At 34.5% G+C, this 22,230-nt stretch overlaps 2 protein-coding genes across 3 annotated transcripts in view; one reads left to right on the top strand and one right to left on the bottom strand.

Annotated features, from left to right (window-relative positions):
- The window catches only part of RTF2 (replication termination factor 2), a 75,918-nt gene that overhangs the window by 35,689 nt on the left and 17,999 nt on the right, over window positions 1-22,230 (bottom strand). The gene's annotated exons all lie outside the window — the stretch shown is intronic.
- On the top strand, window positions 3,091-15,822 carry LOC123237143 (beta-1,3-galactosyl-O-glycosyl-glycoprotein beta-1,6-N-acetylglucosaminyltransferase 7-like). 2 transcript variants are annotated; one of them, XM_044663834.1, is made up of 5 exons: window positions 3,091-3,254; window positions 5,047-5,158; window positions 7,844-8,888; window positions 10,750-10,845; window positions 15,549-15,822. In XM_044663834.1, exons 3-5 carry the CDS (start codon window positions 7,904-7,906, stop codon window positions 15,773-15,775), a joined length of 1,308 nt encoding a protein of 435 aa, XP_044519769.1. In that variant the 5' UTR covers window positions 3,091-3,254; window positions 5,047-5,158; window positions 7,844-7,903; the 3' UTR covers window positions 15,776-15,822. The 2 variants fall into 2 exon arrangements, with proteins under 2 accessions (XP_044519769.1, XP_044519770.1); XM_044663835.1 differs by lacking the exon at window positions 5,047-5,158.

Here is a 22,230-nt window from a genome sequence, read left to right as displayed (position 1 = left end):
TGGAGTCCCAGGATAAAAAAAAAAAAAAAAAAAAAGTTCAAGTAATGGACAAGAGAGTATGCATTAAATGTCCAGAGGCAAGAGATATTAATAAGATGATGTGAGTAATCCAGTTTGGCCAGAGTGTGGATAATATGAATGGAGTAGTGGAAAGTAAAGCTAGAAAGGTAGGTTCAAGACAGATTGTGAAAGGCTGTGAAAGGTTTGTAAGAAATATAGTTTTTTTGGTAGGCAATGGAACATTGTAAAGTTCTTTGGATGTGTATTTCAATATATTTCTCTGGCAGTCTTATGCAGGATGGGTCCATAGGAAATCTAGAGACCAAAAGGCTGATTAATTTCAGAAGTCATTAGGATAGGATTTTTTAAGAGAGAGAGAGAGAGAGAGAGAGAGAGTGATGGACCTTTCTAGCTTGTCTGGTAAAGTCTACAGATCCCTTATCAGAAATTTTTTAAAAGCATAAAATATATACGATCACAAAGGAAATTAAAGGTTAATGAAAATAAAGCTGCATTTTTTCCCTAAGTCCTCTGACCACAAGTTAAAACCTAAATTTAGTAGGCCATTCATTGCTATGCATTAGAGCTGATCAAGGACTTCAAAGAAAAAAAAAGTGTCAATGTAAGTGGAAAAGATGGAAGGGACAAGATAGTAATATGTAGATCTATTCAAGTCCTCAGTAATCCAGTGTACTGGGTGTGAGAGAGAGGTAAATGTCTAAGATGACCTGGAGAAATGAAAAATGAAGATGACCTGCATCATGAAAAATATGGAAATTACAAGATGTTTTTTTCCTTATAACGTATTTAAAATATAGTTCAACTCTAAAATAACGCAATTTTACTGAACTTTAAAACTTTAACTGTATTATTTGTAAAAAAAAAAAAAGAAAGAAAGAAAGAACACTTGAACCACTTACTACAAAATGAAGTAATCAATCTGAATAATTGTTTTTTTTTCCTCTCAGGAGAGATTCCTGCCTGAGCCAGTATTTCAAACATAATGAAAGAGCATCCCTGGACTATGTAAAAAACCTGCACAGTCAGGATACATGGATCCTATCTAACATTAAACAGCAGGTGAACATTTTTAAAAATTCAACCTCCTAAGAACAATTTATGAAAAAAAATCTGATAACTGAAAAAGAGGTACAATTTGTTTAATTTATAACAAATATTAAATCATAAGAAAATAGGACCTACCAAAAAGTAGTAGTATTCTCAAGTAATGGTATAATATTTTATAATGACATTTAGCTAAAGTCTAATTCCTCGGGGAAACAATAAAAATGAGATTTAGAGAAAGTAAGATTCATTGGGGATCAGTTAATCCAAGAGCCTCATTTTATTTAAAAAAATACATTATATTGATGTTTTTGTTTTATGAGTCACTTCCTGTCCCCCCTCCAGATTGATTCTAATCTTTGTGACAATGAAAAATAAAGCAAAAACATCCAATACAAAGACCATGTCTAATAATGCATGCAATATTCTATTATAGTAGTTCCTTACCTCTATTGTGGAATGAAGAAGTTGTCTTTTGAGACTGTCAATGGTTTTTTTTCTCCCTACCCTTAGCTTCCATCTTAGAATCAATACTAAATATTGGCTCTAAGGCAGAACAGTAAGTGCTAAGAAACTGGGTTTAAATGACTTGCCTAGGGTTATACAGCTAGGAAAATGTCTAAAGCTAGATTTGAACGCAGGACCTCCTGTTTCTAGGGCTGGCTCTCTATCCACTAAGCCACCTACAGCTGTCTCATGTCATTGGTTTTTCATTATTCTTTTCTCTTTCTTACCCGGGCTGTATCAAATCAGTTGCTGTTTCATCAATTCAACCTTCAAATCACCCACATCTCCTTCTTCCACTCCACTTCATTCAGTCACCACTCTATTCCAAGCCCTCATGATCTTTCACCTGGACCACTACAAAAGCCTTATAATTAATTGTTTCTCTACTCCCAGTTTCCTCACTTCTCTAATTCATACTGCAAACAGCTGCCAAAATGATATCTGTAAAGCACAGGTCTGAGCAGTTTGTTTGCTTTGCTTCAAAAAATTCAGTACTCGCTTTTGCTTCTATGATCAAATATAAATCCCTCTGAGATTTAAAATCCTTCACAGCCTGGCTCCAATACATTTTTCCTGAACTTATTTCACATTACTTCCCTCCTGCACTCAAACTGACCTACTTCCCATCCCCTACATGTAACAGGACACTTCACCCCATATATAATTTGCACAGGATTCTCCTCTGTGCCCTTAATAAGCTTTCCCTTTCTTCACCTAAACCTCTTACCCAAGCTTCCTTCAGGGAATAGCCCAAGTGCAACCTCCTACAAAAGGGAGGCTTACTCTAATTCTTCAAATTTTCCTCTCACCCCTAAAGTACTTAGTGTGTGTTTTGTATTGATTTATCTTGTGCACATGGCATTTCCCCTCACAGAATGATTATAAACTCCTTGGTGGCAGTTTTATTTTTGTCTTTATTTCCCTAGTGTCTGGCACAGTATCTAGTAGGTAGTCAATGGATTTCAACTTTCTTTTAATGTTCTTTTATTTTATATTGTTATAATCATATATACAATTTTCTGTTCTGTTTATTTTGCTTTGTATCAGTTCATACAAATCTTTTAATAATTCTCTGAATTTCTCATTTTGTCACTTTTTACTACACAATGTTTCATTATAATTATATACCATAGTTTTTCCAGCTATTCCCCAATTCATGGGCATCCACTTTGTTTCCAGTTCTTTGTAACCATGAAGAGTGCTGATATGAAAACCTGCAACTTCTTCATTTTACAGAGGAGGAAACAGAGGCCTAGAGAAGTTAAGTGACTTACCCAAGGTAATACAAATATTTAAGTAGAGAAGAGCCAAGGTTTAAGCCTAGGTTTTTCTTTTTTCTACTACTCCATAAATCCACAAGCATTTTCAAATGTGTAAGTTAATAGAATTATTAATATTTCCACTTAGACTATATGTTTTTACTTCCTAACATAATAGGTTTGTAGATTTAGAGCTGAAAAGGACCACAGAAGTCATCGAGTCTAAACCCCTCATTTTACAGATGAAACTGAGGTACAGAGAAGTTAAGTTGGGTAATTACTGAAGGTCATGTACCCTATCTAGTGTGCCATGATGCCTTCCAAAAAACAAACAAAAATTACAATTACTGTATCACTCTTGTTCTAGGTACTCCATAAGAGTATTCAGCAATTAATTGAGGTGGTGATCAAGATTCAAAAAGAGTAAGTAAAACTAATATTTACCACTTCTAAAAAGCAAAAGGAATGATTAAAAGTTCAAGGGGAGGAGAAAACAAGGGTCTGGACGATTTATTTTTGAAGTTTTCATTTTGAAATGAGATAAGTGTATATCAAGCAATCTTCTTCCCCTGCTTTTCTCCCACTTCACACTTCCATTCTATCCTCTTAGGAAAAAATACTTTATACTTGCCTCGCTTTCTTTACATTTTGAATTTTTTCCACTGAAAATTGGATCCACACTTAAGGTTAAAATGGGGACACGCTGTCGAATAGAACCCAGGTGCCTACACATTCTGGGGATACTTCCCTCAGCTTCTTGTTTACTAAGGGGCAGATCCTTTATGGATTTTTTTAGACATCCTTCTGTTGATCTTTATCCCTACCATCCCATACCAATTTTACCCTCTAAATCCAATTTTGGGAGTAAAAGCTCTACTAACTTGGGTAGCATAAAGATATTAATAAAATGAAATGGCTGAGACCTATAAAGGAAGAAAGGAGAGATTGATATGCACTAATTAATGACGACGGCAAAAACATAAAACCTTGTCAGTCTTTTCCTTTTCATCCCATAGAGGGTTTATTAAAACCCTCCTTCTTTGCAACAATCTCCCACAGGCCACACTAGCCCAATTTAGAAAGGTAATATTTTTGCTCCCCATACTTGGCAGAAATATTGTAGGGTATGAGGGGATACTCAGCTCACATGCCCTTTATTCAACCATCATGGGACTATTTCTACCATATTTCCTCTAAACTTAGAAGCCCTAGATAGACTCAGTCTCTCTGGTACAAAAAACAAACAAAACAAAACCCAGAACTCTTAAAGGCAGTCACTTTATTTTATTTTTAAAGAACCCTCACCTTCCATCTTAGAATCAATATTATGTATTGGTTCTAAAGCAAAAGAGAAGTAAGGGCTTGGCAATGGGGGTTGAGTGACTTGTTTAGGGTCACAGAGCTAGGAAGTGTCTGAGGCCAGACTTGAACCTGGAACCTCCCATCTCGTGGCCTGGCTTTCAATCCAGTGAGCCACCTGGCTGCTCCATAGCCAGTCATTTTAAAAAGGGGGGCTTCATACCTTGTTTAATGTTGCCTTAACCACTACATCATTAATGTGACTTTAAAATTCACAAGGATTTGGTTCACTGTTGAAAACGAACAACAAAAGGGTGTGGGACTGCTTCCTGACAGCTTCCTTTAAACCTTGAAGCCTCAGGAGATTTCAGATATGTTTTTCCTCCAAACTCATAAAAGTTCCTAGGCAATTTTGGAAGCAGTGGAGAGGGCACGTATGTACAGGTAGAATAGGAAGAGAAGAGGAAGAAAGGGAGGCAAGAGGAAGATTATGGCTTATTCTTAAAAGGAGGGGATATTCTTTTCTAACTCAAGGAGGAAATCTTGTAGCTAGAAGAGGCTTCATGGCTGAAGAGAAAACAGTGGCCAAAGAAAAGAGGTAGGAATTCATGGGAGAAATAACAGATGATTTTAATATGGACAAAATTACACAGGGAGCTAGCTCTACCTACCTTATACAACTTTGCTATGAATAAAGCTCTTTTTGCTACAGGAATTCGAGTTAACTCTAGGTGAAAAAGAAAGGGTTTATTCTAGGAAATAAATTTACTCAATAACTACTCTTTTGAAGATATAAATATTTACGATGGGAAATTAGGGAGATACCAGGGAAAAGCTTATAATAATATGCTCTCTTCCTAAAGAACCAAATCTCACGGTTACCAGGTAACCTTTTTGTATCTGCTCTATTTTGAAGGCCCTGCCAATTTGAAACACCTAATACACCCCCAGGAAAGGGAGGGAACTCATCTACACAGCAGTAGGAAAATTATGGCTCCTTATAACTGGTAACCACTGGGAAGGGAGAGGTAAAAGGTATTTTTGTTTATTTGTTTGTTTGGGGGGAGGGGTATAATGTAAAAATGTTGGTACTCTCTTTCCTTGTTTCTCACTTGATTTTTTGAAGAAGACTACCAGGAAATGACAGCGAAAGTCTAGCCAGGACCCAGGGGGAAAAATAGAACAAAAATGGCAAAGTTAAAAAATAACAAAAATATTTGAAAGTAAAAATCAGTTACCTTTCATAGACTTTTTTGATCTATGCTAATTGGTCATTTTTTTCCAACCCATCTCTTAGGGCTCTTGCTAGAAAAAAGCTAAAATAATGCTGTATTAATTAGACAATGAATGATTCTCAAACTAAAAGTCTCTTGAATATAACATTCTGCAAATCTTCACTATTTTAATATATTCCATATTCATCAGGCTTATCGGTTCTCAGTTGTTCAGAGTTTATTTATCTAGTTGTGAATACTCCCTCTCTCCACTCTCAGTTTCTCTCATTAGCCTCTAAGTAGGTGAGTAGTAATCAAAACAGATTGAAATCAGTATTTTTCAATTTCTCAGGTCTATTAGATATGTTTTGGAGGGGGGTGGGGGAAAGTAAACTATTTTAAATGAACCTTTTGCATTATCTTGAAATTGTATTTATTTTATCCATAAGAGTATAGTTTTGAATGTATATCCCCAAAAGATGCCTTATGTGTAAAAAGCTTTAACTTAAATACAAAAGCCATAGAATGTTAAAACTGAAACCATCTTCAACTCTCTGATTTTAAGTAGGAGAGTGAATTTAACCAAATTTTAAAACAAAATGAAGCAAAGAACTATATTCAATTTTAAAGAGAGAAATAAGTTGTGTGTTTTGTTTTTTTTAAACCTTACCTTCTGTCTTAGAATCAATACTGTGTATTAGTTCTAAGGCAGAAGAGTAGTAAGGGCTAGGCAATAGGGGTTAAGTGACTTGCCCAGGGTCACACAGCTAGGAAGTGTCTGAGGCCAGATTTGAACCTAGGACCTCCCATCTCTAGGCCTGGCTCTCAATCCACTGAGCTACCCAACTGTCCCCCAAAAATAAGCTTTACTTTTCTTAACAGCAAGCTTTTACATAATCAGGAATACTTCACTAATTTTCTCCACAATTAAAGCCTAGCTTAACAAAAGAGATGGCAGAAGGGTAGCTAGGTAGCTCAGTAGAATAGAAAGCCAGGCCTAGAGATGTGAGTCTTGGCTTCAAATCTGACCTCAGACTATAACACTCCACGCCACCCTCTCCTCTAGTCCCCCTCTCCCGACTGCCTATCCCTTACCACTCTTCTTTGGAATCAATACTTAGTATTGATTCTAAGATGGAAGGTAGGAGTTTAAAAAATAAAAAAGAGATGGAAGGATCTTCCCCCAAACTCATTTGTTATAACAGATGAAAACATTTTACAGCCTAAGGAAATATTCAATGACCTTTAAAAAATAAAACATTTCATTGTGATCTGGATCTTATAGACAGTAATAAAAGACAACATCTTATAGCAAATAGAGAGTTAAGAACTGGGTTCAAGTTCCTTTTCTGAGATTATATTGAAGGTGCTCTTAATGTCTCAAAGTCCTCTCTCTGCCCAAACTATAAATTGCAGAGTAGCAACTGCAATACATAGGGAGAAGCAGCTTCCTTACACTGGGTTCCATAAATCAGTGAAATCACAGGCCACACTTAAGGCTGAGAGATCCCTTTAATTGTGAATGTAAGAGTTTTGCAGGAGGAAGAAGCCCCAAAATGTATCTGGGAGGGGTCCTAGTGGTTGTGATCCAGGGATTAACAGAAGAAGCTCATACCCTAGGTTTAGGGTCAACAGAACCTATGAATGTGAGGCAGGTTGCTCTCAAATGGGCAAAAAGGGAAATGAATTGTGGTGATTGCAATTTGGTTGGGATAGAGTCTGGAAGGAGTGCTGGGTGATAAAAGCCATAATTCCTTTGGGAAGTTAGCCTTTTGGAGCTTTTGGTTGGGGTGACTGTGGCTCTAGGATTGTGGCAAACAGTCCCTGAAGAACAAGGATCATCCCTCACAGTTGTGGGTTGTAGCTAAAATCATAACCCTCCAATCCATCCAATGGTAGAATGTAATCTCCCTGAGATCAGGGCCTATTTTTCATTTTGTCTTTGTGTTCTCAGTGCCTAGCAAATAGTAGGTATTCAATAAGTGTTTGTTGGATTAGATTGGTCATGGCAAAAAAAAACATGAAAAAAAGGCAATGTAAAAAGAAAAAGGCAATATGAGAGTAAAATAAGAGAGATTTTTATCATTATCTTCAATATCTATATCCAAAGGAGATAACAAAGTATAGTGATATTAAATGACCTAGCTCTTAATAGGTGGTGAGCCTGAGCAAGTTACTTCATTTTTCTAAATCTCAGTTTCCTTTTTTGCAAAAAGAGGGACAATAAAACATTAGTTACTTCACAAGGCTACTATAGTAAAGAAAGTTGCATAAAGTGTAAATGCTAAATAAATGATTTACTATTGCTATTCATAAGAATATGGGTTAGTATACGCATACATGTTATACATAGATTAGGTTTTCTAGCAGTTCTTTTGTGTTTTATTTTATTTTGGGTAGTATTTCTGTAAAAGCAAAGCAAACAAAAATCTCCCAAAAGTTTGCTTTTAAGTTCATTTTTTAAAAAGCTAACCTTAAATTTCATGTTCTTTTTTTTAGGAGGCTTAAACAAATATTTGTTCAAACTATGGTAAGAAGAAAGTGCTCATAGGATAAAAAATGAACCAACTGGATGCAACAAAGTCAGGATTTTTAGTGTGCATTGGTATTTGCATTTTTATCTTCATTTTTCTTTATGTGAGGAATACAATTCCAGATGAATCAAAAGAAGAACCAACTTACCCAGAATCAACAGAGTGTGGCTTTTATCCAGATGAAATATGTTCAGCCCTTTTTGAAGGGAAAGGGGCTGCCCCTCAAATTGGACAGCTCTGTCAACAAAACACTCAACAACCTGAAATAAACCCTTGCTTAGAGAAACCAGGCAACTGTAACTGCTCTCTTATTTTTCATGGACTACATTTCATAACAAAACCCCTGTCTGCAGAAGAGGGAAATTTCTCCTTGGCATACATCATAACCATTCATAAGGAGTTAGCTATGTTTGTGAAGCTTCTCAGAGCTATTTATGTTCCTCAGAATGTTTACTGTATACACATTGATGAAAAATCCCCCCAGAATTATAAAACTGCAGTGAAAAACCTGGTTGATTGTTTCAAAAACATTTTTATTTCATCAAAGAGGGAGACTGTGATTTATGGTGGATTTTCAAGACTACAAGCAGATATTAATTGTATGAAAGACCTAGTGAGCTCCACGTTTCAGTGGAAGTATGTAATAAACTTATGTGGGCAGGATTATCCAATCAAGACAAACAAAGAAATCATCCAGTATATAAAAAGCAAATGGAATGGTAAAAATATGACTCCAGGAATAATTCAGCCTGCACACATGAAATACAGGACACAGCAAAGTTACAAAGAATATGTTCATCAAGGAAATGCTTATGTTTATCCAACTAAGAAAGAAAAAACCGATCCCCCTCACAACTTAACAATATACTTTGGAAGTGCCTATTATGTACTCACTAGGCAGTTTGTTGAATTTGCATTGACAGATGTCAGGGCAAAAGACTTGCTTGAATGGTCAAAAGATACATACAGTCCTGATGAACATTACTGGGTTACTCTGAATAGGTTAAGAGGTAAGATAAATGATAAACTGTCTGGGATCTAAGGGATGGCAGGAAGCAGTGCTGCCTCAGCTAAGTTTTATTTCATTTCAAACCTTATCTATTCAAACATTTTTCCCAAGAGCTCTTTAAGTTTCTGCCAAACATGATACACATCCCACGATAGGAATAAGAAGGCACATCTCTTTATCAATGGTATAAAACCAGCCAAGACCCAGGCCTCAAAACCTGTGGAGTTTGACTCTGCTCCTTCCTTTCCCCAAACAATTATACAGAATTTAAAAGCCTTGATTTGAAAGTTATGAGACTACTTCAATACAAATATTCTGGAATGCTATTTAGAATGAAAATGCTATTTGTAATGTTTAAGGCTATTACTGTCTCTGAGCTATGTTTGTCAGGCTCTAAATTTAATCAACTATTTAGGAGAAAGAATTAAAACAAGGATATAAAATTTATTTTCCGTTATATTATCTTTTAAAGAAATTTGTTTTAAAATTGTTCCAAGCCTTAACAAAAGAAAACTAGTGCATACTCATAGATTTAAAAAAAAAAAGAATCCTTGTGTGGCTAGTTTATAGTTAAGGATGCATTTTGTGTTCAAGAAGAAGTTTCTCTTTTAGTAATGCAGCTAATTTAAGTCCATATTGGATTCAAACTGGAATGAGTTAATGACCAAATGGTCTGATCCAAGACAAAAAGACAACATATTGAAAACTCAGAGGTGAAAAAATAATATGCAGAACATATCATCACTTGTATGATAATCTTAGATTTAATCCTCAGCTGATCACCTTACTGGTTGGCTTCCACTACAGATTCTCCAGCTGGTTTAAACCATAGTTGCAAAAGATTAACCAGCATTCCTTAAGCACTTTCTATGAAATAAGCACTATGTTAGGCTCTGGGGATATAAAGAAAAAATGAAACAGTCACTGATTTCTACAGATTATTATGGAAAATACATTATGAGGGGAAAGTGCTTTACAAATGCTACATGATAAGGACAGAAGAAATAAAATCTAAATACATAGCTATGTTATATAATGTGGTCAATTATTTTTTCTTCTACGTTGGAAATGCCAGACTTTATCAGCTTGATTTTCCTTTAGTTAACAGAAGTAATGTTTCATGGGTACTTAAGAGCTAAAACCTGCACTATTTATGAAAGAGTTTAAGAAAATATTTAGAAAAACAGCCATTCTGTTTATGCAGCTAAAATGGATAAATACAAGTTTAATGGCTAAGCATTAAAGTGACTCTTGATAGTTTAAACTAACGTAAAAGAACATTAACTATTGCATTCTTTTAATGGTGCTGGACCTTTAATGACCCAGATGTCATTGTCAATAGTTAACAAAAGTGCTGCAAGGTTGGTTTCTTTTTCTCCTTTGCAGAAGCTATGATCTCATTTTCAGGCAAGACAGTAAGGCAAATATTCCTACCTAATCCTACATAAAGAGGACAGAGAAATCCTTGAAGGGAATAATGGTAAGCTGAATTTCACAGAATTTAGAATTGTGAAGGACCTTAGTGTTCATCCAGTCTAGCTCTATTATTTAATAGATGAGGAAATAAGCTCAGAAATCATTTGGTAACTTGTTCAGTCACATAGATCGTAAGAGGAAGATAGGGTTCAAAACTAAATTCTCTTAATTCCAAATCCAGTGTTCTTTCTACTAAACCATATGGTGTTATTTTTACTCTTTTACCCAGCAAAATATAAAGGCACTTACTGCTGTTAATCACTTCCTAGACGTATTTTAATTCTATTCTAAAACAATCAGCTTACTAGTTCTTGTACTTGAGAAGGCATTCTGGGGGATAATTATAGTTATTTTTAATCTTCCCCAAATGATTTTTTTCCCCTTAGATGCTCCAGGTGCTACACCAAACGCTGAGTGGGAAGGGCATATTCGGGCTATTAAGTGGAAAGATATGGAAGGAGTTGTCCATAATGGATGCAAAGGTAATAATAAATATCCAATTATACTCAAATATACAGTTATCTTTGAAAGACTGTAGAGAACATGAGGCATTAGAGAAATAGAAAGGACAAATGTTTGAAATTTCATGTAAGTGGGAAAATGATAGCATCTATAAGCTACAGATCAGTAAACTTGATTTCAAATTGCTAGTAATGTTCTAAATCATACTATGTCATGAAAGTCATGATTTGTGAAATCTACATGTCAAGAATAGGTCAAGTCAGATTCTCCTCTTCTTTTTAAAACAAGGCAAAACACTAACCAAAGTCTACTTGTGCTCCTCTTATGTGAGATGTGAGAGAAAGGGCAGAATAGGGATGCAGATTAAGAACTGGCTGAGTGGTTGCTTCCATCTCATGTTGGCAGAAATCTTGAGTTATCATCAATGTCTGAGATTAAAGACTGAATGTCTATTAAAAATACAGGTGACAGGGGGTGGGGGATGGCATGGGGAGAAAGCATGAGAACTGTGTTCAAGTATCTGGACCACTTTCATATAGGGAAAAAGGATTAGATTTCCTTGTCTTGGCTTCCAAAAAGAGGAAGTAGGAACTGGAGATACAAGTTGCAGAGATAATAGATTCCAACTTGAAAGAAGAAAACATTTCCTACAAATCAGAGCTGCCTTGGGAGTTAAGTGGTTATCCTTGACCATAAGTCTTCCAATAAAAGCTACAAAACCACTTCTCAATATGGAAGGGATTCTTGGGATGCATGTGTTATGCAAGCCGGTATCTTAAGATCCATTGCAATCCTGAGGTTTTATAATATTCAAGTGGCATAAGAATAATATAAGCACTGGCTCTTAAACAGTATTGTTCCACTTGTCAAGAAAATCTATAAATGAACTAGAGATTATAAACTAATTCTCAATATTTAAATAGGATAGATATAATTATAAAAGTTTATAATAAATCAGTTATCCATCTATCTCTTCCAGTTCTCTGCATGTGTGCTAATATTGCAGAGAAAGAATAGAATGTGTGTGTGTGTGTATTTGTGTGTGTGTGTGTGTGTGTGTGTGTGTGTGTGTGTGTGTGTGTGTGTTAAACCCTTACATTCTGCCTTTGAATTGGTATTAAGTATTGGTTCTAAGGCAGAAGAGCAGTAAGGGCTAGGCAATTGGGGTAAAGTGACTTGCCTGGGATCACACAGCTAGGAAGTATCTGAGGTCATATTTGAACACAGGTCTTTCTGTCTCCAGGCCCGATTTTCTATCCGCTGAGCCACCTAGCCACCCCAAAGATATATTTTTAAAATTAGGCTTAAAAGTGCAACGTTGTTTAAATTTTGGATCAAAAATATTTAAGGTGCAAAATTCAACCCCCATATTGCAGTATGTTTTTGCCCATTAAATGAATAGTCAGTTGCATTCTTAAGCAGGAAAAAACTTGAGCCTATTTGTTTATCTGATAAAAAGACACTAACACAGATTGAAATGAAAAAATTGATTCCTGTCTTTTAAGGAGCTTGCTATTGAGGGGGCACACACATATTTCGGATATGACAAAATGAATTTCACTTATGTATGGGTCATAAAGTAAGAAGTTTTGAGACAGAAAATTTTACCCAAACAAGGGCATCTGTGGCCCATTATACACTAAGCATTTTTAAAGAGTAAGCCATTTCTGACTACAAAGCAATCTCCTGTCCATTGTAATGAAAAGCAACGTGATAGTAGCTCACTTTTAGGTAGCACCTAAAGATTTCCTGAGCACTTTACATACGTTGGCTCATCTGATTCTCCCAATCACTCTGTGAACTAAATAGCCCTATTATCATTATTCTGTTTTACAAGTTTTATGAATATGAGTGACTTGTCTAGTATCATATGATGAACTCACTTTGAAGCAAGGCAGTATTTGAATCTGGGTCTCCTGACTCTACATTTAGCACTCTATCCATTATGGCACACTGCCTCTCATCATGATGAAAATAACCTATTTTCTTATTCTTATGTTACAGCGAGTTTGATTTGTATACGTTGAATCAGGTCTAGAGAACAAACTTGCAAATTCACATGTTCAAACTCATTGCAATTCTTCATTTGATTATGATACATTGGTTATGCAAATGAATCAGGTGTGCCAAGCCAAGGGGCTAGCAGAAAGCCAGGCAGGCCTGCCTAAAATAAACAGGCTGTGGACTTAATGAGAATTTTGATCAAACAACATGGTCTATCACCTAGAGTTGGGCCACCTAGTGGATTTTTTGCTCACAACAATTTATGAAAACCCACCTACATTAAGGCCTAGAGGAGAATTGTGATCTTAATGGAGGAGATGTATTTATTGATTAAATTGCTGATCTTTTTTTTAACTATTAGAGTAAGAAAAAATATGATCTTTAAGCAATAACATTCAATGGCATGATCCTTTGACAAGTAAATGTTGAAGATGTAAGATTACTAAATTTATTAAAGCTAGAAACTAAGGACTACAGGAGTTAAGTGACTTGCCCAAGGTCTCACAGGATGACAGTAACAAAGTGAGATCCTTTTGTAGATAGTCTATTATTTTTTTATTTAACAGCTGCTTACATGTCCAATAAATGAATACACCAAAGATCAATCATTTTATTGGCTCAGGGACTTCCTCCAGCAATATATATCACAATCCTCTCTAGCAGGTGACCTTTGAGAACTGCTGTAAACTAAAAAAAAAAAAAATCTTCACCCTGAGGCCAACTTGGTGAGAATTGGTACTCAGATTAAGAGATAAAATATACAAATAGCAAGTAATACTTGTTGATTTAGTGCTAGATAGTTTACTACTAGTTTAATACTAGAAGCCATTCCACTTTAGTTGAATCTGACACAGCATTTGTTCCAATGTCATAGCTTTTAAGAACCCAGGGTTACTTCTATGCCATATTGGGATTAGGGTAAAGGTGTCAAAGTCATATAGAAACTGGCAAATAGCTGTTTTATTGTATTTTTTAATTTGTTTTGCTAACATTTCCCAATTACGTTTTAATCTGATTTGAGCCATTCTAGGGTGTATTGTGAGCTGCACGTGGTGTGGGTCTGACGTCTTTGTATTAGAGGATTTGGCAGTAGGTTCACATATCTAAACATTTAACTACTTTTTCAGCCATGTAGAATTATTTATATATTTATGTTTATATGTTGTGATTACATGAGTTTTTAGAGATTTCATTTTTATCAGAAGAAGCTGGGGACTGATACTTATTTATGTCATTTGTGTCAGTTGTCATGTAACAGAAAAGATGGTACATAAAATTATAAAGAACTGTCATTATTATTAGTAAGATAAGAGAAAGAATTGAATGTTTGAAATTTTATGACACAATTATTTGTTTTTTCCAAAGTTTAACTTTTCCTTTACTAGTATTATTTTGCTTAAAATTTGAAATAAAAAATTTTATTTATATTTTAACCACATGTTTCTGGCCATCCCTAAACATGTCACAATATAGAAAAATTTAATTCAATCAACAAATATTATTTAAGCACCTACTAGGTCCAAGACACTATGTGAGACTCTAGGGATAGAATGACAAAAATGAAAGTCACATATATAAACCCATGGGAAATTTATCCTTTCCTGAGGTGGATATGACATGTATAAAACAACATGGAGAGTGATGGGTATAATAGATTGCTCAACAAAATATGCTAGAAAAATATGAAGAGGAAGAAAATATTTTCAGCTGCTTGGAGGGAGGGTTTAGGGAAAAATAACAGGAAAAGCAGTGCACTAAGCTGAGCCTGTAGGAAGAGATGAAAAGAACACATTCTAGGAATGGAGAATAATCTTCATTAATACCAGCAGGCTGGAGATAAATGTAGCTGAGAGGAATATCTGACAGGATTGGCTTGGAGTGTTAGAGGAAATGAAGAACAAAACATGAAATCTGGCTCGAGAAGTACTCACACAGAAAATCTCTGGTCTAAATTTTATAAAAAAATCTAAACTTAAGAACTCAAAAGTCAAGAATGTCCTTCATAAGCCCCACATCTATGACCAGGCCACAATGAGGTATGAATTATTAGTCTTTTGTGTTATCATGGGACTATAATTTAGTAGATATAAAAAAAACCAATGCAACATCACTTATTATGTTTTGGGGTTTTAAGTTCTAATTTTTAAAAATGTTATTATAAATAATAAAATTAGTTATAGTCTTCATTTGAAAGTTATCCCTTAAGAATTTAACATATTTGCCCATCTAGCCTAACAGAGTAGAACACTACAAACTTATGTGGCTTCATCCCATCTTTCAGAGTATTCACCAAACCTTAGAATCACCAATCAAACAATTCTGCACAACCTCAGAGGAAGCAGTATTGATTTTCCTTATTTTTGTAAACTCTCCCCTCCATTAATTTTTTTTCCTTTTTTCAATCCTGGTTCCCTTGTACTTCTAGCCAAAGGATTCCAGAGCATTCACCCATAGCAGCCATTAAACTTTGTTCAAAAACTATAGTCAATGAGAATAAAAACTTCCAATTAGCTATTTATAAGCCAAACTCTAAAAGCCCCTGCCATCAAAGCTACTATGGAAACCTAAGGTAACCAGTTTAATTTCAGTGCACAGCAAGCAGACCAACAAACTCACAGGTGATATCCTATAACACAAAGTTATTTTACAAAACTATGATTACTGTGTAAACAAAGGCAGATGAGCTTGTACTAACTATGTTTTTAATTTATCTTAACAGGACATTATGTTCGAAATATTTGTGTATATGGATTGGGAGACTTGCAATGGATTATTGAATCCCCTCACTTATTCGCCAACAAATTTGAACTCACAAGATATCCACTTGTTATGGAATGCTTAGAGAGAAGACACAGACTTAAAGTACTGAATCAAGCAGAGGTCCCTTCAGAATCACACTGGCATTTGCAAGAGACTTGCTATTTTAATATGAAAATAAACATTTGATCTACAAGTAATGCATACTGTCAAAGAATAAAGAGAGAAACTATCAAGTCTTCTGATTTACTTTCTTATTTATAGTAATCTATACTCTGATTGGAAATTAAGGGAATACAGATCCAAGGAAGGAAACGAGTGCAAATGCTGAAAATATAGGACATTATTCCTTTTATAGTTTAGACCTAAAACCATTAAAAATTCAACAATGGATTTAGAAACAGACTGTCATATGCTGAACTTTCATAAATTCAGAGAAGAAAGCACAGAAAAAGCAAAATATCATATTAGGCTTTTTTGTTTTTGTTTTGAACACTTACCTTCCATCTTAGAATCAATACTGGGTATTGGTTCTAAGGCAGAAGAATGATAAGGGTTAGGCAATGGGAATTAAGTGACTTGCCCAGGATCACACAGCTAGGAAGTATCTAAGGCCATATTTGAACCCAGGACCTCCCATCTCTGGGCCTGATTCTCAATCCACTGAGCCACCCAGTTGCCCCCATCACATTAGTTTTTGAAGAAATCTTAAAAGTTAAAATTGCTTTATAATATGATTTACTGAAAACCAAAATAATTTTCTTTTACATAACTAGAAAAAATCAATTAACAAGCACTTATTATGTGCTAGGAACTAGTAATACAAGGAATGCTTAAGAACCAATTGAAGGAGAAAAAAGCTGGATAAAATGAGCAAATCATATTTTAAAATTCTGTACTATCTTACAGCAAGCTGTAAAGAAACTACTTTACTTAAAGTAGTTTATCTTTGTTTATCTACAGCTGATGGAGAAACAAGCAACCCTGCTCTAAGAATCCCAAGCTATGATGAATACTGTATTTCTCTGAAATGAAAAGGAATTTTAGTATGGTAAACAGTAACACTAAGGAGAGTCTGTTGTTTAACTCAAGATTGTCAACTAACATTTTTGGGGGATAACTTTTTTTTTTAATTTAGAATATTTTCCCATGGTTACATTATTCATGATTCTTCCCTCTTTCCCTCCCCACTCCAGGAGTTGATGAGCAATTCCACTGGGTTATAAATAATTGAACATTGTTCATTTCCATGTTATTCATATTTGCGGTAGAGTGATCTTTTAACATCAAAACCCCAATCATATCCCCATTGAACTACATGATTGATCCTGTTTTTCTTCTGCATTTCTGTTCCCACAGTTCTGGATGTGGATAGTGTTCTTTCTCATAAATTCCTCTGGATTGTCCTGGGTCATTGCATTGCTTCTAGTAGAGAAGTCTATTACATTCAATTGTGCCATAATGTATCAATGTCTCCGTGTACAATGTTCTTCTGGTTCTGCTCCTTTCGCTCGACTAACATTTTAATGTCATTATTTGACTTAAATCCCTCCCCAAATCAGTGATGTATATTTAACAAATGCCTATCAGCACCCTAACTTAGAAAGTATAAAGATATAAAGTATCTTTCCTCCAAAAGAATTCAAAGCACCTCAGAATAAAAAATGTGAATATATATGTAATGCAATAATACCACAAAAAGTAATAAGGGGAATAAAGAAAAAGCCAAGACAAAATGGCATAGAAGGGCAATATGAAAAAAACGTATGGAATATAAGGAAATTATGAGAGCCTTCTAATTGGCAGAAGTATACAAAATGGTGGCAGAAACACAGGACATTGCCCTTGAAAGCATGTAGTTGAAAAGAAAGTAGAATAATATACCTGAAGAAGAAGAACCAAATTAATCTTAAAATGCAACCTTTTGGGAAAACATTCCTTACAAGATATATGTAGTTACAATGAATATTTAAGAACTAAAAAGTTTTTAAAAATAATTTTAAAAGGCAATTTATGATACATTTATAACAACTCTCCTAAAATTAACACATTGGAGACAATATAAGATATTTATTTGAGCCTGGTTGTAAAGGTTCAGCTTCATCATAATTCTATTCCCGGTTTTCAACTATAAAGTAAAAAAATAAGTAAAAATTGTCTTTCCAGGTTATTTAATCAAATGCCTGAGATAAATTAAGTTTGGGCAAATGACAAGTTAAGAATTTTCTCAGCATAATTTTTTTTTTAGAACCCTTAACTTCTATGTACTGGCTCCTAGGTGGAAGAGTGGTAAGGGTGGGCAACGGGGGTCAAGTGACTTGCCCAGGATCACACAGCTGGGAAGTGTTTGAGGCCGGATTTGAACCTAGGACCTCCTGTCTCTAGGCTTGACTCTCAATCCACTGAGCTACCCAGCTGCCCCTCTCAACATAATTTTTAAAGGTATTAAAGCAGGACAGTAAAGTCCTGTTTAATTATTTCTAATTCCCTTTTATCAATAAGAACAATTATGGTGATAAAGAAGGAAAATATTCAGGAAGGCAAAAACTGAGTTCTGACAAATGGGCACTATGCTAGTTTGGAAGAATTTGAATAAAAAAGGAAACCTAAAAGATCTAGTCCAATTCCAGAATGAGAAAATTAAGATCTAGAGAGGTTAAAGGTTGCACTGTCAAACATCATCCTGAGTTAGTAAGAAAAGAAGAGATAAAAAATTTGGTCTCTTAATATACTATCCCTATGTATTTTCTCCTGTTCCCCAATGTCTCTCAGTTGATAGTGTTCCACTGAGAGTGCAGTTTGACTTAAAACTACAAAAGTCTTTTACTTTTTTGAAAGTGATGCTCAGGTTACTAAAAGAACTAGTAATTCTAGTTGCCAATTAGGATATAACATAGAATTATTAAATATTTTTTGAACCACAGCTATAAGTAAAGAGCCAAGTGGATCCAGAAAGTTAAGGAAAACATGAGCATTAGATGTTACACAAAAGTATAACAACCTATGAAAAGGATTCTGTATATCAAGTTTTCAGGATTTTTTTAAACTGAAAAATGTTCTTTGGTTATTTCGTTGAGCTTGATAGAAATGGCTGTTTCTATCTTGCTTTGAAAATATGTCATTGTGGATTCATATAACACAAATGTGTCTTGTTCATTTTTGTTATTGGAAAAAACAGGGCTGAAAAGAGTCACCAGACAGAATGGCTCTGGATGTATTATTAAAAGGAACCCCAACAGCCTCATAACTCTTGGATAAAAAAGTTCAGTATAGAATCTAGACAATTAGTGAGGTTTCTTCTCTTATTTAAAACTTATGCACTTCCCAGCTGTGTGACCCTGGGCAAGTCACTTGACCCCCATTGCCCACCCTTACCAATCTTCCACCTATGAGACAATACACCAAAGTACAAGGGTTTAAAAAAAAAAAAAAACAACTTATGTACACACATCTAAGAACCTAGAATCAATATGGTTACACCCTATTTGTTGTTTCTTCTAATAAAATCCATTTACTTATAGTTACTGATATAGTAGAACTTTTTCTACTATATTAGACTTACTTTACAAATATTTTTACTTATTTACTTAAACTTTGCAAATATTTTGCTTTCTTAACCTAACCAGTCTGGAGAACTAGTTGAAGTCTACTATTTCTCTAAATACACCAGTAATATAACATAGAACATGGTATTGTTTCTTGCCGGGCACTTTATATTCACTTCAAATTTGTTTCTCATTACAACATGAGGCAAAGAACACTGTGGGGAATACAATTAAATTTTCTTTTTAATATAAACAAATCATTAGCAAACAGAAAACCTAGCAACCACATCTCAAAGGAACCTATTTTCTAAAACCACTGCTCATTCTATCTGCTTTAAAACATGGAACAAGGACAATTTCAAACACATAGTCTTGTGTATTAAACTGGGTATTATTAAGACAATCAGTGGTAGAATTAATATAAAAGTTGGCATTCCTAAGTTAGGATTCACCTGTCAAATATACTGATGTTCAGACCTTTAGATTTGAAGTGATGGAAATTTTCTCTGAAAGAGGAAACAAAGAATAAAATAGCTCACTAACTCACAGTCTACATGGGTAGTACTCACAAAGATTAAATTGTTAAGTGAAACCACAATGACTATTACATAGTATAGGTAATACAAACTAGAGTGGTGCTTGATGAAGTCTTTCCATTTAGTATATTTAAAATTTGGAAACACCACAGAACTAAGAATTTAGTCTTGGGAACTAGGGTTAGTATTATTTGAAAGAACATTCTGCTTGGACAAATTTAATTTTTACTTTAATAGAAATAAAGAATCTCACAGCTATAAATCCTGTTTAACTTCCTCTTCTTACTTACAGCTTAAGAAACAGGTCCAGGGGAGTAGGTTCAGTGATTTACCCAAAGTCAAACAGTGGTAGAGACAAGTCTAAAACTCACATTTCTTGACCCTGAGTCAAAGGCTTTTTCTACTCACCATATCCAGTTATTTGCAAAATCTAGTAAATTTATGAAAATAATGTAAATATATTTATAAATCATATTGTGAATAAAAGAACAAGAAATTATATTTGAAAGACACTTGTTTTTTCTGATTTTTAACTGTTTTGAAATACTAAAGACCACCAAAGCATTTTATATATCTTTCAATTAAAAAACAAAAACCCACTTAAACTATTGAAAACATTTTTTTAATTTAAAAAATCCTTATATCTAATTTATCTTGAGATAAATGCATTTGGTCAAAGACTCAGTGTCTTTCTTTCAGGTCTTATTAAACACCAGAAGATGGAAGGGGCATGAGGAGAAGTTTAAGATGAAGGGAAATTTAACAATAGAAATAGCATGTAACCAGCTACTTTCTATCTATTAATACATAGTTTAATTTTTGTGTGTGCTGTTTGGTACTTGCCACATCTAATCCTTGTAATGTATCAGTATATTAGAGAAAATGTTTTTATTTTATATGGATATAAAAATGTGTTTTGAGTTGGTTGATTCATCTTTTTGACATAAATTCATTCATTTAACATGTTTAAATGTTTATGTGCAGAGCAAATTAGTAGGTGATGATCTGGGGAAAGAAACATAATTTAGATAAGAGTCTTATCCCTCTCTTTATAGAGTTTACAGATCAACTTAGGGGGAAGTGTTTAGCAAAACAATTCTTTACAGATTTTTATTTTCCACAGATGTCTAATGCAGATAATGGAGTTAAGTATTCATTTCTCTAGGTAGAATAGGGTTTTTATTTGTCCCAGTTAGACCTTAAAGAAGATAAAAACTTTGAAAAAGCTGCATTTATCTCGAGATAAATTAGATATAAGGATTTTTAAAATTAAAAAATACTACGAGAAGTCAGAAAGAGGTCAAGCACTGAGGAAACAGTCAGGTATCACATATGATTTAGCAACTATAAGGGAGCAGAGAATATGGAATAAGATATTCCAAAAGACAAAAGATATAGGTTTACAACTAAGAATAACTTAAATAGCAAAACTGAGCATCATCTTACAAGGAAAAAAAATGAAATAAAAGGCTTCTAAGCATTCCTGATGAAAAGACTAGAAACTGAAATACAAGCATAGGAATAAAAATAAAAAGGTAAAATACAAATGAGCAATCAGAAAACACTTTATAAGGATGAAGTAATGGGGAGAAGGAATAATGTAAGCATACCTCAAGACCTATGATGTAACCAGGGGATCAAAGGGGGAACCAAATAAATAGGGCCCTTGGGAGTGATTTTTATTATGTTTTGATTATCTTAAAAAAAGAATGGTGAGTAAAAAAGCATACAATGGGGAAGAAAAACAGGAATGGGGGAATGGGATTCAGAAGGAAATAGTTAACTGGAAAAAAATCTTTGCGACAAGTATCTCTGATAAAAGTCTCTCTATATAAGGATATATAAGGAACTGATAAAAATTTTATGAATAAGAGTCATTCCTCATCTGATAAATGTTTAAAGGATATGAATAGGGAGTTTTCAAAAGAATAAAAAATTAAGCTATCAACAACCAAGTGAAAAAATACATTCAAAATCAGTAATATTAAGGAAATGCCAATCAAAGCAACTCTAAGGTTTCACTTTATATCTTTCAGATTGGCAAAGTTGACAAAAAGGGAAAATGACTAGAGTTGGAGGGGCTTCGAGAAAATAGCCACACTAATGCACTAATAAATACTGGAACTGGTAGTTTGTCTAGCCATTAAAAAAAAACAAAACAAAAAAACTCTTACCTTCTGTCTTAGAAATGACACTAAATAACAGTTCTAAGGCAGAAGAGCAGTAAGGGACAGACAAATGGGGCTAAATGACTTGCCTAGGTTCATACAGTTAGGACATGTCTGAGGCCAAATTTGAACATAGATCCTCCCATCTCTAGGCCTGGCTCTCTATCCTCTGAGGTATCTTACCTGCACCTAGTCCAGCCATTCTGAAAAGCAATTAGGGAGCTATGCCCCCAAATTCATTCAACTGTACATATAAACCCTATATATACCCCAAGGAGACCAAAGAAAAAGGAAATGACCCATACATATAAAATACGTTTAGGTAGCTCTTTTTGTGGTGGCAAAGAACTGAAAACTGGGGGGAAACTAAGAGGTATCCATCAACTGGGGAACAG

The sequence above is a fragment of the Gracilinanus agilis genome, chromosome 2 (genome assembly GCF_016433145.1).
Source record: "Gracilinanus agilis isolate LMUSP501 chromosome 2, AgileGrace, whole genome shotgun sequence".
NCBI lineage: Eukaryota > Metazoa > Chordata > Mammalia > Didelphimorphia > Didelphidae > Gracilinanus > Gracilinanus agilis.
Note: the sequence above shows the minus strand (reverse complement) of the source record. Positions and strands in the feature narration are given on the sequence as shown.